The following is a 17,329-nucleotide window of genomic DNA, read 5'->3' as shown; positions in this document are numbered from 1 at the left end:
CAAAAGCTGATGCCACAGAACATAGGTACATTCTGTATATCTGCCATTACCCTGACATACAGTCGCCTCAGAAGGTATTGGAATGGAAGGCCAATTCTTTTGATTTTCCTGCTACAGTATGTAATATTAGAAGATAGATCAGAATTTTGGCTTTCATTTCCTGATAATTACATGTGATAAACAACTTGGGATGTGCCGCCAAATATAAAAACAGATAGACTCAAAGTAAATTAAAGTAAATAACACTTAATATTTGGGTGCCGTATCCCTCGCTATCAATAACTGCATCAAGCCATCAACCCACGGACATCACCAAACTGTTTCATTCTGCTTTGCGATGCTTTTCCAGGCTTGTACATTTAAATGCATGCTCAGTTGCTCAACTGATTCTTACTGCTGATGAGTGGATGGCATCTTGTAGTATGGCCTCTATATTTCTGCTCTCTGAGTCTTCTTCATGCAGTGGACTGTGATACCTTCACTCCTGTCCTGTGGAAGTTCTTGGTGATGTCACAGACTGTTGTTTTGGGGGTTTTCTTCACAGCTCTCACAATGTTGCTATTATCAACTGCTGTTATTTCCTTGCCCAACCTGTTCGATTTTTGGTTGTTAGTACACCAGTGGTTTCTTTCTTTTTCAGGGCAGTCCAAATTGCTGTATTGGTTATGCTGAGTGTTTGTGCTCTGTGAGAGACTGGCATCGCATGCAGAGTACATTCCTGCCTCATGCCCAGTGTTCCTGGGATAGGCTCCAGATCCACCATGATGGAGCACTTGCTGAAGATAAATGAATAAATGTTCCTTTAATTATCTGATTTTTAGCAGAGGAATTCAATGATTTAAATATTAATTTTACTGGCCCAACAGATGTTTAATATCATGTGTGGCAATATGGTTCATCTATACTTTTAATAGATATGTCATTTAACACATGCATCCATCCATCCATCCATCTTCTACCACTTACTCCTTTTCAGGGTCACGGGGAAACCTGGAGCCTATCCCAGGGACCATCGGGCACAAGGCAGGGTACACCTTGGACAGGGTGCCAATCCATCGCAGGGCATCATTTAACACATATTACAGTAAAAATTTTGCAGCCACTTTGACTACATTATTGTCTCTTCTGAATGACTCAATTGTATGTATATTTAGCTCACAGTAGGAGAAGTATTCATTGTGAAGTACGCTATCATATAAAAACCATGTAAATGCTATTTAAAATATAATGATCATGGGGAGCTCCTACACGCAGTTTAATGGGCTACCACGTGATAAATTAAAGAGACAAGGCTGGTTTATCTAACAATGAACCCACTGTACCAACTAAGAGGTCTTTCACAGTAAAGGACTCTTTCTGGTAGTGGAGAGAAAGAGAGAGAGAGAGAGAGAGAGAGAGAGAGAGAGAGAGAGAGAGAGATGAGAAAAATGCCAGAAAGAATTGAAGCCTGCTAGTTTGTAAGGTATTCTGCTGTGCTCAGTGTTGGAGTCTGAGTCAACTTCGCACAGGAGGGCAAAAAATAATTGCATTGCTCTCGTATAGCTCTAATGAACTAGCCAATGCAGAGTTATTAGCAAAATAGACAAGTGTCCTCACTAAATCAACTGTAATTTTAAAGTAATATGTCAAGTGAAACATGATCCTGTAGCATCTAATCCTATTCATGATGGTTGCCATGCAGATATCAAGTCCGCTGGTTCAGAACAATTTTGGTCAGCGTGGACATCCGAGCAGAGATGAGACAGACAAGGCGTCCCGGCAATTCAAATACTTAGTCAAATAAATTACCTTTCCACATAGAACTCTCTGCAGGTGCAGGTGAGGACATATGAATGTGTGTGTGCGTGTGTGTGTGTGTGTGTTCTATAGAAAGAGAAGCAATTAGCTTTAACTAACCAGCACAAATAGTTCTATATGATTTAAAATATGTCCAGAAGATGGCTGTATCTGTATCGGTATGCATACAAGAACAAGTGCACCTCTAGACAGTTCAATAATGGCAGCACACTCTGATAAGCAAGTTAACACTTACCAATGTGTTGTATACACATTCATGGCATATTCTGCTTAATAGCCTGAATTAAGACATCTAACATCAACCAATATTCATATCATTCATATCAGTTTAAAAATATGCTAAATTATATATTCAATTGCAACTTACTATGAGACAACCACATTACATATAATAAACTGTATAATTCCCTAAACTGTAATCTTTAATATTACTGAAATAACACATTTAATCAGATTTTTTCTTATAGTGAGCTCATTAGAAAGACATTACTCCATGAGTGCCACTCTTGAGGTCCCATTCGTAAGCAACTGACTAATGAAAACTGCTGGTCAGGATGCTCTCTATTGTCCCTCTGTAGAAGGTGATGAGGACTGGTGGGGGGAGGTTAGCCGCTCTTCAACCTCTGCAGGAAATGGAGCTGGGGCAGGTCACAGACGATCACTTTGGCACAAGGATGATGGTGGTCATATTGAAGCACACAGGGACAACTTTTTGTATCAGGGAGGTGTTGGAAAATGTCGATTAGGACATCTGATCAGCATATTTCCTGAGCACCTGGTCTTCCCTGCAGTACACCACAGCACTTTGGGGTGGTTTTCAGCAGCACACTCACTTCTGCAGTTATCTGTAGGCTTCCGGTTTGCATGTGTGGTGATGGACTTAGAGTCACATCATCTTGCTAATGTAGTCAGGCACTGATGCTGTGTATTCCTACACATTTGTGGGGTTGTCATTTGTAGCAGCCTTTATTTCAATAATAGAATGAGATTGACTGACAAAATCACTTGGAATGTGGAAAGTGACACACAACAATTGTGCTTAATAGCTAAACATTCTGGCTTCATGAAACATACCTCAAACAAGTTAAATGAAATTATTTTAATTAATGGCATATTATTAATGGCATATTTTTTTTCCCCAGTCGAGGAAAAAAGTATGGAATCACGCAATGTTGAGGAAAAAATTATGGAATCACCTTTAACTTGCATTTCTAAAATAAATACCCGAACAAGTCTAAAAATGATAATTAGTCTACAGTGAAAAGAGAGTGCTATCAGACCTTAAAAGAGTGCTTACAGATCTTAACATTGGACTTTTTGAAAGGAACCATGGCCCCAAAAAGAGCGTTGCCAATTGAAACAATGGAAAGGATTATAAAACTCTTTCAAGAAGGAAATCCAACATGGAGTGTGGCAAAAGATGTTGGTTGTTCCCAGTCAGCTGTGTCTAAAATTTGGTGCAAGTATAAACAAAATGGGAAGGTGATAAAAAACAAACAAACAAACATACAGGTATACCAAGGAAGACGTCAAACATCAGGATAGAAAACTCAAAGCAATATGCCTTGAAAATAGAAAATGCACAACAAAACAAATAATAAACAAATGGGGCAGAAACAGAGACAATATTTGTGACAGAACTGTAAGAAATCAGCTGAATGAAATGGGATTTACATACAGAAAAGCCAAACGAAAACCAGCACTAACACCTAAACAGAAGAAAACAAGGTTACAGTGCGCTAAAGAGAAACAATCATGGAGTGTGGATGATTGGAAGTAAGTGATATTCAGTGATGAATCACGAATCTCCATTGGCCAAGGAGATGACGCTGGAACTTTTGTCTGGTGCTGTTCTAATGAAACATGTAAAGATGACTGCCTGAAAAAACAATCACATTTCCCCACTCATTTATGATATGGGGTTGCATAACAGGTAAAGGAGACCTCAACAGTCAGTGCACAGCATTTGGACACTTTTCTCATTCCATTGATAGAAAATAGTTTTGGTGATGATGAAGTCATTTATCAGGATGATAATGCATCTTGCCACAGAGCAAAGAGAGTTAAAGGTTTTCTTCAGGAAAGGCAGATCAACTCAATGACCTGGCCAGCAAACAGTCCGGATCTCAATCTGATAAAAAATTTATGGTGGAAATTTAAAAAATTGGTCCATGACAAGGCTCCATCCTGCAAAGCTGATCTTTCAGCCGCTATTCGAGAAAGTTGGAACCAGCTTTTTCATTAGTGAAGTCCATGCCTCAGAGAATTCAGACTGTCATAAAAGCCAAAGGATAAGCAACAAAGTACTAATTGTGATTTTTTTGTTGATGATTCTATCATTTTTTCATCGACTTGATCTGGAAAAAAATATGCAGTTAATTAAAACAATTTGATTAAATTTATTTGAGGTACATTTCATGAAGCCAGAATGTTCAGCTATTAAACAAAGAATTGTTTTGTGTCTGTGTAAACAAATAAACAAATCTGTGATTTGTTTAATTGCTACGAAGTAAAAAAGCTGGGTGAACATTATGGTGATTCCATAATTTTTGCCAGGGGTTGTATAACTCTGTTAGTCAAATTGTAGATTGAAAGCAAATTATTAATATAGAACAAAAACTTAAGTAATTATGGATGCCCCCCATGGTAGCTTAGTTGTTAGCACTTTTGTCTTGCATCTCCAGGTGCGAATCGAACCCCCCAAATCTGGGGTTCGATTCCCACCTCTGCCCTGTATGTGTGGGGTGTGCATGTTTTCCCCATGCTTCGAGGGTTTCTTCTGCATACTCTGGTTTCCTCCCCAAAGACATGCACTGTAGGCTGGTTGGCATTTCCAAATTGTCTGTGGTGTGTGAATGTGTGTGCAGTTGTGCACTATGACGGATTGGCACCCCATCCAGGGTGTCCCCTGCCCTGTGCCCCAAGTCCCCTAGGATAGTTTCCGACTTATCCTGTGTAGGATAAGTCGTACAGAAAATGGATTGATGGATGGAAAACCCTGTTACTTTATTTGACACTTTTATGGTCTTTTTGCAGAATTTTCTGCTGAATGTTTTCCTAGATTCAATGTTGGAAAATTATTTTCTAAAAAGACTATCATGAACCCTAAATGGTACTCCATTCACGCTATATACTGCTCTAAATGTCATCATTCCCTCAATGCATTCTTTTACCCAAATGACTTACAAAACATGCAATATTTTAGACACAGTTGCAGAATAAATATTTATTCACCTTCAGCAGTGTAGTTTATGGTCCAAAATCGTATCACACTACCTAAACATCAGATAATTAACTATTGATTATAACTGTAAAAAAACAAATTAGGATTTACTAAAACAATAACCATTAGATTTTTAGTTTTAATGGAACTATACCAAATACTTCAAAATATATCAGATAATCTTCCTTTACTATAAAAAGAAAAATAAAGCTGTCCTCTCTGCAGGTTTAGGCTTGATTTCCATTGTTTGTTTAATGCAGGCATGGATAGCTGTCTTCCATGGCAACCACAGCAAGAAGTCTCACAAGCATCATCCATCTGGATGTAATATGTGCCCCAAACACCTCATAAGAACATTATGTTGTCTGATGTAAATTACTTACAATAGCAATCTGACAGAATCATTACTCCATTATGAAAGGAAAACAATGGCCATCATGGAGAAGGTCTATTTGCTGGGAAAGTACCAAATTACAAGGAATGACAGAAGCAAATGGGCATATTATTACAATGATGTATATTATGTTTAGTCTGTTTACTAAATATATTTAGAATATTTAGAATTTACTTTTAAATAGCATTAGAATATGATGAAAATTACACAAATAACATAACAAAAAGCCAATGAAAAGGTTCTAAAGAGAGAAAGAGATCTGATATGCTCTATTCAGAGTAAGTCTATTGTAACTGTAAAAAACAAAAAAATAAACAACCCCCCCTACCCCGCCTAAAAAAACAAACAAAAACAAACAAAGATACATATAAGAGTATCTCAAGAGTTATGGGTGACTGGTATGAATGAGCTAGTAGGAGTAAGCTTCATGTCTTTAAAAGATAAAACATCATCACAGTAAGGTTTCATTTTTGGCGTCTACATCAGATATTTGCAAGACAAATGTCTTGACAAAGAAGTAGTGACACCGGGCCCAGACTGAAGAAGTAACACTGGGCCCAGACTGAAGAAGTGACACTGGGCCCAGACTGAAGAAGTGACACTGGGCCCAGACTGAAGAAGTGACACTGGGCCCAGACTGAAGAAGTGACACTGGGCCCAGACTGTAGATTCATGCAGTCTATAAGTAACAGTCTTGTCAATTTGATATCCATTACGAATGATATTTTGTAACCTGCTTCTCTGACACATATCATCAGCAGTCATTGATGAGGTGAATGAGAAATGCAGTCATGGGAGTAATTCATGCAAACAAAGTGGATTATTTACATTTATATGCCTTTTTGACCCTAAAACACATTTGGAGGAAAAACTAAAAGTAGATAGTCTAAGCATGCAATTGTTCAATCAAAATACAAAATGACTTAAAAGGACAGACTATAGACTGTAGGTTCAGTGTTTCTTTTGGTTGTTGTTTAAGAAAAGGGTTTTTGTTCACCAGAATCAGAATCTCTTGAATAGCCTGTATGATTTGCATACAGGAATTTGACTTGGTCTTCGTCACAGAACAAAACAAACAAAAAACACTAACAAGAGAGCTTCCAACAAGCAGCCATGAACTCAACAACAGCAACATTCAAGAAAGTTGAAAAAAAAAAAATACCTTTTCATATTAATATACCTAATAATTATACCTTATTCATAGGAAACACCGCCTGAACCCATTAGTGCATTATGGATTTGAAACCTGTTAAAATCATGAATGCAGCTGTCTGTCTGAATGTCTGTTTATCTGATTATCCATAAATATGATAAAATCACCAGAACTGAATACTGAAATCCGAAAATCTCTATGACTATATAGAATTATGCCCTATCTAACAGCTCTGACATTTACTATTTCGCTTACACTGTTCTCTGATGCTAGACTGTGTACACATTGTACATTATTACTGATACAGAAACTACTGTTTATTCAGCAGATTTTAATGCTGTAATAGCATTAAATAATATGTAGTGACTTTGAAAATAGAAATAGCAAGATCTGTAATTACGTGATTAAGAAAAATGTAAAGATTAGTGATAATATGAAAAGAAGTGGTTTTCATATCACTGCCTCCATCTGCTGGTCTGAAAAAGAAGTTGTCTTATGCACCCAATGTACTGTATTTTACACTCAAATGTTTTCTAGAACAAGTAGAATTTTGGTTCACAGAGTTTTACAGCATAAGTCGGCTAACGTATAGAAAATGCTTCATGTAATCGTAAATGAAATTTTGCACTGGCAAAAATGTTAATCCATTAGTTGGATTTTACTCATCATATTTAAATCTTTGTTTTGAATTTTTCTTTTCTGTTAATTATTCCTTCTCTTGTAGATTTCCCAGGTACAGTGGTGCTTGAAAGTTTGTGAACCCTTTTATTTATTTATTTATTGATTTATTTATTTTAAATTTCCTATATATCTGTATAAATATGACCTGAACCATAGTGATAGTGGACAAAGAGATTCCAATTAAACAAATGAAACAAAAATTTTACACTTGGCCATTTATTTATAGAGGAACGTGATCCGATATTACATATCTGTGAGTGGGAAAAGTATGTGAACCTCAAGGATTAGCAGTAAATTTGAAGGTGAAGTCAGTTTTTTTTTTCTTTTTTCATTCAATGGTATGACAATCAGTTGTGAGTGAGATCCCTGTTTTATTTAAAAAACAGAGATCTATCAAAGTCTAGTCTTCCCAACACATGTTTGTGGAAATGTATCATGGTGTGAACAAAGGAGATTTCTGAGGAACAGATTCTCTTTTCTGTAGATATGAGGCAATTGTTTTACTGGAACTACAAGTAAGCACAGAGGTTACACAACCATATCAGTCCAGGCCAAAAGATAAAACTGAGCTATTTTACTTTATAAGGTCACCCACCTACTCCTTTGTGCTAATGGTGAGTCTTATCTCTACTTCTTTCTCTCCTTCTATTGGTTATAAGTAGTCCATTACCAAAGTACACAGAGATATCAGTTACTACAAAGAGTCATTAATTTTACTCCTACATATGCCCGAAAGGTTATTAAGCCAGTGAGCTTGGTGTAAAACAAGGCAGCATGAAGCCCATGCAGATATATATTGTGTGCATTGAGCTCTTGCTGGGTGCATGTTTAAGTGGAGTACTGGCCAAAAAACAGGCTGAACCCATATCAGAGGATAAAGAAGTGCTGGTGTTGACTGAAAGCAACTTTAACCAAGCACTGAAACAACACAGCCAGTTACTGGTGCACTTCTGTGAGTATGTGTGTGTGTGTGTGTGTGTGAGAGAGAGAGAGAGAGAGAGAGAGAGAGAGAGAGAGAGAGAGAATTTGTATGCCATGCCTTTGAAAATGAAAAGAGATTTAGTGTATAACTACAAAAAAAGAAGCACATGCTTTCTAAAAGCGTTTCTGCATTCTCAGAACTAGTGCTCCGGTTATGATTGTTGTAGTTTCCTGTTACAGTTATTTCAGTATCTTGAACAAAGTGGTTTCAGTATAACAGAGACTTGAAGCTGTACACCTTTTAAATAGACATAGTTGTCTGTTTTGTGTCTTAAGTGCTTGTTTTGGTAAAGACATTTGGTAGTGTCTGATTAAAATATAGCAACAAGATGTCTACAAAGAATATAGAATATAAAAATCTTAATACATAACACAAGAACAGTTGTGAATGATAAACTAGATTGTACATAAACGAAAACTACATATGAATCACTAATCCCGACAGAAAAGCAACATTTTGAATTGAATATCAAGTTTACATTACTTAAACTTTTTTTTACTCTTCCTTTTGTATTCATGATCATAGTGTGATGATATTTTCCTAAGTAATATGAATGTTTAATTTTTTTTATTTTTATTTTTTTTTTTTATTTTTTTTTTTTTTATAGATGCTGCTCTCTCTGGTGAGTCTCTTGGCTCAATTCTAGAGTTTTCAAAGGCGGCCAGTGAGCTCAAAGAAACCAAATCATCTTTGAAACTAGGAAAGATTGATGTCTCTAAAGAAAAAGACCTTGCCAAATTCTTAAACGTAACTACAGTGCCATCATTAAGACTATACCTCTCTGGAGACAAGTATAACCCTGTTCAATGTCCAGGTATGTAGAAATACTATTTTTCATAATTATTTTGGTGTGATTATGTGATGGCTCTATACTTATTTCAGGACCTATAAAAGCTCAATTCAGTGCAACTGACCTAATATCAGATAAAGTCTTGTAAGAAATAACACAGTGCTACTTGTAGTGTTAGCAGGTTTGATAATTATATAAAAGACCATGAGGGAAAATATAAAAGTTTCACTTGACGATGTAATAAGGAATAAAAATAACCTTGGACCAAGGTCAAGTTGTTCACAGAACAAAACCTTATCAGCAAACATTTCCTTAACAACATGTGGCATAATTTTGGCATCTGCACACATTATAAAAAATGTTTTTATTTAATCTGAGTAGTTATATCATACACTTTCTGTCAAACTGTCAATCAAAGTAGTGTGTGCTGATTTATGACCCTTTGTGCTTCCCTGGCCGACGTTTCTGTAAGTAACCTAATTTATGACCAGGGGTGGGGGTAACCCTATTGACTGTATCAGTGAGTCAATCTGGCTCCTGTGTGTCTGGGCAGTGGTGGAGAGGGTTGTGTGGGGAAGTAAGCCCCCCAAACAAAGGTGTTTATGTTAATGAGAATGTTAATGGTGAAATATGTCTGAAAAGCGTATCAGTGATTAATATAAATACATAAGCTTTTGTCTATGCTTTTACATCCCATGTCCCCACTGGCTGACAGTCAAGTTTATGACCTCTGTAACACTGTTTGATCTGAATGTGTGAGACAGAGACATGTGTGAGACAGGGACATGTGATTTCTGAGGGGTTTTGCTGACCAGAATGCTTACAACTGTGTTTATGTTAACGCATTAAGGAGAGATTCGTGCGTCTCAGTGCTTAAATAATGATTAAGACGTTGTAGTTAAAACACAGAAGAAACTCTGCAACTATCTGTTACAATGGCTGCTCCGAGAAATCCTAATACCCTTAGAAGAACGCTGTCTATTCACCAACAAGAGGACCTGATGAAATGAGAGAGGGCCTGACTTCTGCTCCAAGAAAAAAAAAAACAAGATGTTAGTTTGACAATTTATTCATGAAGATATTGTAAAGACGTTGTTTAACCCTGAGCAGGACGTCAACAACTCAGAGGATCGTCTCTTAAGTCCGAGGGTTCTTTAGGAGGTAGAAAAACATTTAAAGATGATGTTTTAAAAGAAACGGGTGTTTCATCATAATGATAAAAAAGAAAAATGGTTGTACTCCAATATGAAATAAATCGGTGGAGACACAATGAGTACATTTCTGTTCCACAGTCTATTAGGATCCCCATCATTAATGTAGTGTGACAAATGTACATACCCTCCGTGACTACATTACTTAAGGTTTAAACATTTTTATTTTGTGGTGGCAGCAGGACAAAACTGTCGTACATTTGGTATCTGGTGATTTTAGAATGAGGATCCAACTGTCAAATATGTTTTGTGAATGGTTTTGTCAGGCAAAGAACACGATGGCATGGAAAGAGTATACAGGAGTAATTGGGGTGATCTAATGCTTAGGAGTTCCACAGTACTTCAACTTGGGAACATTCCAACATGGCCCTCCGAGAGGTATTATCTAAGCTACGTATATATAATCCTCATTCTAAAATCACCAGATACCAAATGTATGACAGTTTTGTCACACTACATTAATGATGGGGATCCTAATAGACTGTGGAACAGAAATGTACTCAGTGTGTCTCCACCGATTTATTTCATATTGGAGTACAACCATTTTTCTTTTTTATCATTATGATGAAACACCCGTTTCTTTTAAAACATCATCTTTAAATGTTTTTCTACCCCCTAAAGAACCCTCGGACTTAAGAGACGATCCTCTGAGTTGTTGACACCCTGCTCAGGGTTAAACAACGTCTTTACAATATCTTCATGAATAAATTGTCAAACTAACATCTTGTTTTTTTTTTTCTTGGAGCAGAAGTCAGGTCCTCTCTCATTTCATCAGGTCCTCTTGTTGGTGAATAGACAGCGTTCTTCTAAGGGTATTAGGATTTCTCGGAGCAGCCATTGTAAAAGATAGTTGCAGAATTTCTTCTGTGTTTTAACTACAACGTCTTAATCATTATTTAAGCACTGAGACGCACGAATCTCTCCTTAATTCGTTAACATAAACACATTTGTAAGCATTCTGGTCAGCAAAACCCCTCAGAAATCACATGTCTCTGTCTCACATAGACAGACAACTGCCAGGAAAGATCACACATTCAGATCAAACAGTGTTACAGTGGTCATAAATTAGCTTCACTGTTCCCTCTAAGATGCGTGTGAGCATAACTGTGCACTTCTGATAATGCTCCAGAGCAGATTTTTATTTTTTTTTAAAAATCTTTGCAGAACACCGAAACGTTTATAAAAAACTTAATTAATTGGGTAACAAACTGATGATTGCAGTACTGTTGACTCTCATAACAGCACTGTGTTTTTCTTAATTTTGAAAGCCCAAACAGAAACACAGAACAAAACAGAGACAGTCCCACCAGAATTTATTCCCAACTAAAAAACAACCCTAGCTACATTAGCTGTGAGCTTAGAAAGCCATGTTAATTATGCATCTGTTAAAACATTTTAGAATATCAATGCTGCTGAATGTTGTCAAGCTAGCCAGCTAATGCTTGTCCAGGCTAGCCAGTAATTTTGTCCTGCAGTCTGTGGGGCTCATGGGTTATTTCAGTTCAAATGGCAGAATGGTCTGTACAATAGAAATAGGTTTGCTCAACAAGGGGGAAAAAAATAGAGGGGACGTTGATTGACTTGTGTGCTATGTACAGCGGGTTGTCCACTAATCATAGGGTTGGCAGTTCGATTCCTGGCCCACATTGGGCAAGACACTGAACCCCAAGTTGCTCCCAATGGCAAGTTAGCGCCTTGCATGGCAGCTCTGCTACCATTGGTGTGTGAGTGTGTGTGTGAATGGGTGAATGAGACACAGTGTAAAGCGCTTTGGATAAAAGCGCTATTTAAATGCAGACCATTTACCATATTGTTTGTGACAGCATGATGTCCTAATCATTCAGGCATGTACACTCAGCTTGGTTGGTAATATGTTTTTGTGAGAAACCAACACACTATACTGTATATGAATGGTTCAGATTTAAAGAACATTAAAATTAAGCTTTGAATTTTGTTTTTGCTCTAGTTCTGAAGAGCTCCACCGCCATCCAAACATGGCTTAAAAGGAGAGAGGGCCCTAGTGCTGACCTTATTACTGATCTCAGCCAGTTGGAGAGCTTACTTGCAGAAGACGAGCTTGTGGTTCTAGGATTATTTAAGGTGATATCTTTAGTACCTTTTGTAGTTTTCTGCAGTTGAGTTAAACTTATGACCTCAACTGTAGCTTTTTATTTTTATTTTACTTTAACCATTCAAAGTTCCTGGTGTGTGTGTGTGTGTGTGTGTGTGTGTGTGTGTGTGTGTGTGTGTGTGTGTGTGTTTAGGATGTTGAGACGGGCTCAGTAAAGGTCTTTTACGATGTGGCTGCTGATCTTGCTGACCTGCCCTTTTGTGTAACAGAAAGCAAGCAGATCTTTAGCAAGTATGATATATTTGATGACTCAATTGTGCTTCTCAGAAAGGTGAGAAATTTACCTCTAGACATGGAAATATTAGTTTACTTCACTTTATTAGTTATACTTTATTAACTCTAACTGAATAACATAATGTAGATATGTGTCAAATTTATCCAACACATTGTATTGTTCTAGTCAAAAATGGCAGAAATATTTGAGATGACAAGCAAAACAGTGAAAGAAGAAGTCATTCACTTCATTAGAGTCCATGAGATGCCTCTGGTGACTGAGTACAATGGCAAGGTTCTTATACTTAAGTCTTTGTAGATTTCCCTCTAAACAACTCGAACTTAGTTCTTAAATGTCAATTTGAGGTTCTGTCTCTTTGCTTCCCCTCAGACATCATCCAAGATACTAAACTCTGTGGTGCAGAATCACTTCGTTTTGTTCATTGATAAATCTGAGAAAGGATTCAGACAAACATATCGTGCTTTCAAAAACTCTGCCAAAGAATATAGAGGCAAGGTATGGATACAGTGTTTTATGTACTGTATGGCTGATGAATTAAAGTAAAAACAACACAACCACATGTCTTAGTGAGATGTAGGGTCTCCATGAGCTATGTAAACAGCTCCAGTGCACCTTAACATACTGCATACTACATAGTACAACATTCTGCAGCATACTACAAGTCTGTGGAGCTGTACTGGAGGTATGAACACCATTCTTCCAAAAGAGATTCCCTCAACTGGTGTTTTGTTGATGGAGTGCTGTCACTCCAAATATATTCCATAAGTGTCCAAGTGGGTTGAGATCTGGTGACATTGAAGGTCATAGCATACAATGTACATAATTTTCATACTCATCATACCATACAGTGAGCCCTCACGTCCTCTGAATGGGGAATTGTCATCCTGGAAGTAACAACTCCCATCAGGATAGAAATGTTTCATCACAGTTTAAAGGTGATCAGCCATAATAAGTCTGTACTGATTTACAGTGACTCTTATTCATACAATCGGCCAGTCAGCCAGTCATGTGGCAGCAGTGCAAAGTATAACATCATATACTGTACATACAGATCAACAGCTTCAGTTAATGTTCTCATCATACATCAGAATGGGGAAAAATGTGATCTCTGTGACTTTTATATGTACAGTCCCCTCCAAAAGTATTGTAACAGCAAGGCCAATTCTTTTGTTTTTGCTTTTCATTGAAGACATTTTGGTTTGAGATCAAAAGATGAATATAAGACAATGCACAGATCAGAAGTTTAGCTTTCATTTGCTTATATAACATCTGGATGTGTTAAACAACTTAAAATATGGCACTTTTTGTTTGAACCCACTGTCTTTTGGAAGAATTGTTTTCATCTCTGTGGTACAGTTCCACAGGCTTGTAGAATCTATAACATGGCTAATTAAAGCTAATTCAAACATGGCCCAACACCTTACTAAGACACTTTAGGTCTTGCTTTTAATTCATCACCTGTCCTGTCTGCGTGTTGATGTTTGACATTTTCTTAATTTATGTTTGACATTCTTTATGGTATGATAACATAGTAAGAAAATCAAAGTATTGTGGTACTAAGCTAGTAATTTATAAATGCACAGGTACATTATGGGGCAGTATTCGAAAATGTCATTGTTGCAATAACCATTAAATCATAAACTATGATTAACTGTCATACCATGACACTGTGACAAATCTAATAGTTGATTTATAATATGAAACATCCGGGCCCTGACAGACAAAATACCCTGTTTCATGAAATCATGGTGCAACCCCAATTCTAAAAAAGTTGGGACGCTGTGTAAAATGAGAGTAAAAAACAAATGCAATGATTTACAAATCTCAAACCCATATGTTATTCAGAATAGAACAAAGAAAACATATCAAATGTTTAAACTGGGTAAATGTACAATTTTAAGAAAAAAAAAAAAAAAGGTAATTTTGAATTTGATGGCCACAACATCTCAAAAAAGTTGGGATGGGGCAACAAAAGTCTGGAAAAGTAAGTGTTACTAAAAAGAAACAGCTGGAGTGTCACGTAATGGAGTTGAGGACGGATGCAAATGCAGATAAGAGCTCTATTATGTGAGAGACAGGCAGACAAATCCAAATCGTGAAACATAGACATGGTCATAAACAGGCAATAGGTCAGGCGGTCGGCAAACGGGCATAAACAAGAATCGAAAATGAGGGCTAGAACAAGATCAAAACTAGGACAGAAAACACGAGGATCAGCAGCTTGGTATACAGATGACACACATAATACTTCACAAAGATTAAGTGTTTGAACATTCTCTTATATAGCATGGCGTGAGTGAGTATGAGATTGACAACAGGTGTGTGTGATTAGAATTCTGGAGAAGGTGAACGTGTGTGTGGGAAGTGTAGTCCTCTTTGGCCATGTTTGTAGTTGGTGGTGCATCCTGGGAAATGGAGTTGCTGGTTTGCTGTAATATGACATGGAGGAACATTTTGCAACTAATTAGGTTAATTGGCAACAGGCCAGTAACATAATTGGGTATAGGCAGAGTCTCTCAGAAGTAAAGATGGGATGGAATCTGGATGGAAGCATATGTTTCAGACATCAAATTCAAAATGACTTTATTTTAATTTTTTTATTTCCTCAGTTTAAACATTTAATGTGTTTTCTATGTTCCATTGTGAATAACATGGGTTTATGAGATTTGCAAATCATTGCATTTTTATTTACATTTTACACAGTTGTCCCAAATGGTTTTTTTGGAATTGGGGTTGTATAATTGTGGGCGAGAGATCAGTAAACTCCTTAGACAGTATTTTATTGATTTGTTTTTAATATTGGCAGTTTTTTCCCCGTTATAAAATAATTTTAGTACACATGTATGGCTGTTTAAAGGTAAAATGAGATATTCCATATAGGTTTTGTTTGTCCTGATCGATACGGGTGAACCTCGGAATGGACGTATCTTAGAGTATTTCCGTGTGAGGAAGGAGGATTCACCACTGGTACGCATGGTTAACTTGACAGACAATGTACAATATCAATTACCTTCAGACCAACTGGACATACAAACGATCACTGACTTCTGCCAGAGTTACTTACAGGGGAATGCTAAGGTGAGTACACACACTACTCTAACATTCTGATTTTCTTTATATCCAAATGCTTAAATGCATAATTTTATAGAATATTCCAACCAGATGTCTGTGTACAGTGTGTGTGTCTGTGTGTATTATAGCCAAAGCTACAGAGTGAGCCAATCCCTGATGGCTGGGACAAGCAGCCAGTAAAAGAGCTTGTGGGGATTAACTTCGAAAGGGTGGCTTTCAATGAAAACAAGAATGTCTTAGTTCTGTTCTGTAGGTGCCATTATACTGTGTACACAGATTAACCATACATAGGTCCAAAAACGCAATCGCTAAGATGTATAGTGTTCGAAATAGTAGTCTCATTCTAACATTTTGTAGACAACTACACTACTGGATGTATTGAGAGTTAAAATGTTCAATCACAAAAGTGTATCTGTGTATGTCCAGATGCCCCTTGGAGTTCCGAGAGCCGAGCACTGTTTCCTTTATTTGAAGAGCTTGCAAAACACTACAGTGACACTGAAGATGTGGTAATTGCCAGAATTGATGTAACTGCAAATGATGTAAACATTCGCATGATAGACAGATATCCAACCATTAAACTATTTCCTGCAGTCTATGCTGAAAGGGTAAGAACTATTCATTTACTAGGAAAAAAATTGCATGAACATACAGTATGTGTGGTCGAAATAAATTCCATTGCAAATTAAACTGTGTCGTTTTAACCAGGTTAATTCATTACCATGGGCAATATGGTAATAGGTAGTGGCATAAATGATAAAGCCCAAGAGGAGAAATTTATTGAAAGCATATTAGAAAGGGAGTAAGACAGAAGGGGAGAATTCTTCTAGGTGATAATGCAAGGAAAATAAAGTAGCATGGAAAAGGAATGTGAGGGCTGTGCAAAGGAGGGACAGCTTCTATAAAATTCTTGTCTTGAACACGACAATGTGACTTAACACTCAAAATGTGCTTTCAATCATAATCATATATATTTTTGTGATTTTACAGTCTTCAATATTTACTAAATGGCATGTTTCCCTTTTTACACTGTTTTAATATTTCTTAGGTGGTGCCATATTCTGGCCAGACTAAGCTGGAACCAATAGTTGACTTTGTGAATGCAGAAAGAGCACAAGCCAAAGAGCATAAGGCCAAGGTCATCTTCTCTCTGTCTCTCTCTCTCTCTCTCTCTCTCTCTCTCTCTTCCTCTCTTGCTTACTCTCTTGCTGTTTTATTCACTGTGCATTTTACTTCATCTCATCTACATTTTTAAATGTGTTAATCTTTTAGGAAGAGATAGAAAGGAAGAAATATCTGGATGCACAGAAAGCAGCAACCAAAGAAGAGCTATAGTGCGCGCACACACACAGGAAGAAAAAAAAAGATCTCAGTTCTTCTTGATTGCCTGTAAATTAATCAGGACAAAATGTTAATGATCATGAGAAATAAAATAAATAAAACCTGTATGTCTGTGTTGACTAATGAGTTGTCACATGTACATGCCACACATGTCTAACGCATGTCACAATGTCTAAGCACTAAGATTACAATGGTTTTCTCTGTCTGGAACATATGCAGTTATACTTAGTTGTATGGATGGATGGATGCTATCTTTCTATCACCGTTGAATTTCTATAATAGCATGACTCTGATGGTACTTCTGACTGCAAGGTAAATC

General features: G+C 37.0%; 1 protein-coding gene across 1 annotated transcript; it reads left to right on the top strand.

Moving 5' to 3' along the window:
• The first annotated feature begins 7,200 nt into the window (after positions 1 to 7,200).
• Positions 7,201 to 17,115, top strand: zgc:136472 (uncharacterized protein LOC678514 homolog). Its single transcript, XM_053616013.1, has 11 exons — positions 7,201 to 8,200; positions 8,838 to 9,044; positions 12,198 to 12,331; positions 12,496 to 12,633; positions 12,763 to 12,870; positions 12,967 to 13,092; positions 15,478 to 15,675; positions 15,798 to 15,918; positions 16,096 to 16,277; positions 16,718 to 16,807; positions 16,942 to 17,115. Exons 1-11 carry the CDS (start codon positions 8,023 to 8,025, stop codon positions 17,002 to 17,004), a joined length of 1,545 nt encoding a protein of 514 aa, XP_053471988.1. The 5' UTR covers positions 7,201 to 8,022; the 3' UTR covers positions 17,005 to 17,115.
• The last annotated feature ends 214 nt before the right edge of the window (positions 17,116 to 17,329 follow it).

This window comes from Ictalurus furcatus, chromosome 26 (assembly GCF_023375685.1).
Source record: "Ictalurus furcatus strain D&B chromosome 26, Billie_1.0, whole genome shotgun sequence".
In the NCBI taxonomy this organism is placed as follows: Eukaryota; Metazoa; Chordata; class Actinopteri; order Siluriformes; family Ictaluridae; genus Ictalurus; species Ictalurus furcatus.
Note: the sequence above shows the minus strand (reverse complement) of the source record. Positions and strands in the feature narration are given on the sequence as shown.

Coding starts and splice junctions, on each gene's coding strand:
- zgc:136472 (XM_053616013.1), top strand. CDS start 8,023: ATGAAGCCCATGCAGATATATATTGTGTGCATTGAGCTCTTGCTGGGT. Junction 12,871..12,966: donor TGACTGAGTACAATGGCAAG/GTTCTTATACTT, acceptor GCTTCCCCTCAG/ACATCATCCAAGATACTAAA. Junction 13,093..15,477: donor CCAAAGAATATAGAGGCAAG/GTATGGATACAG, acceptor TATTCCATATAG/GTTTTGTTTGTCCTGATCGA.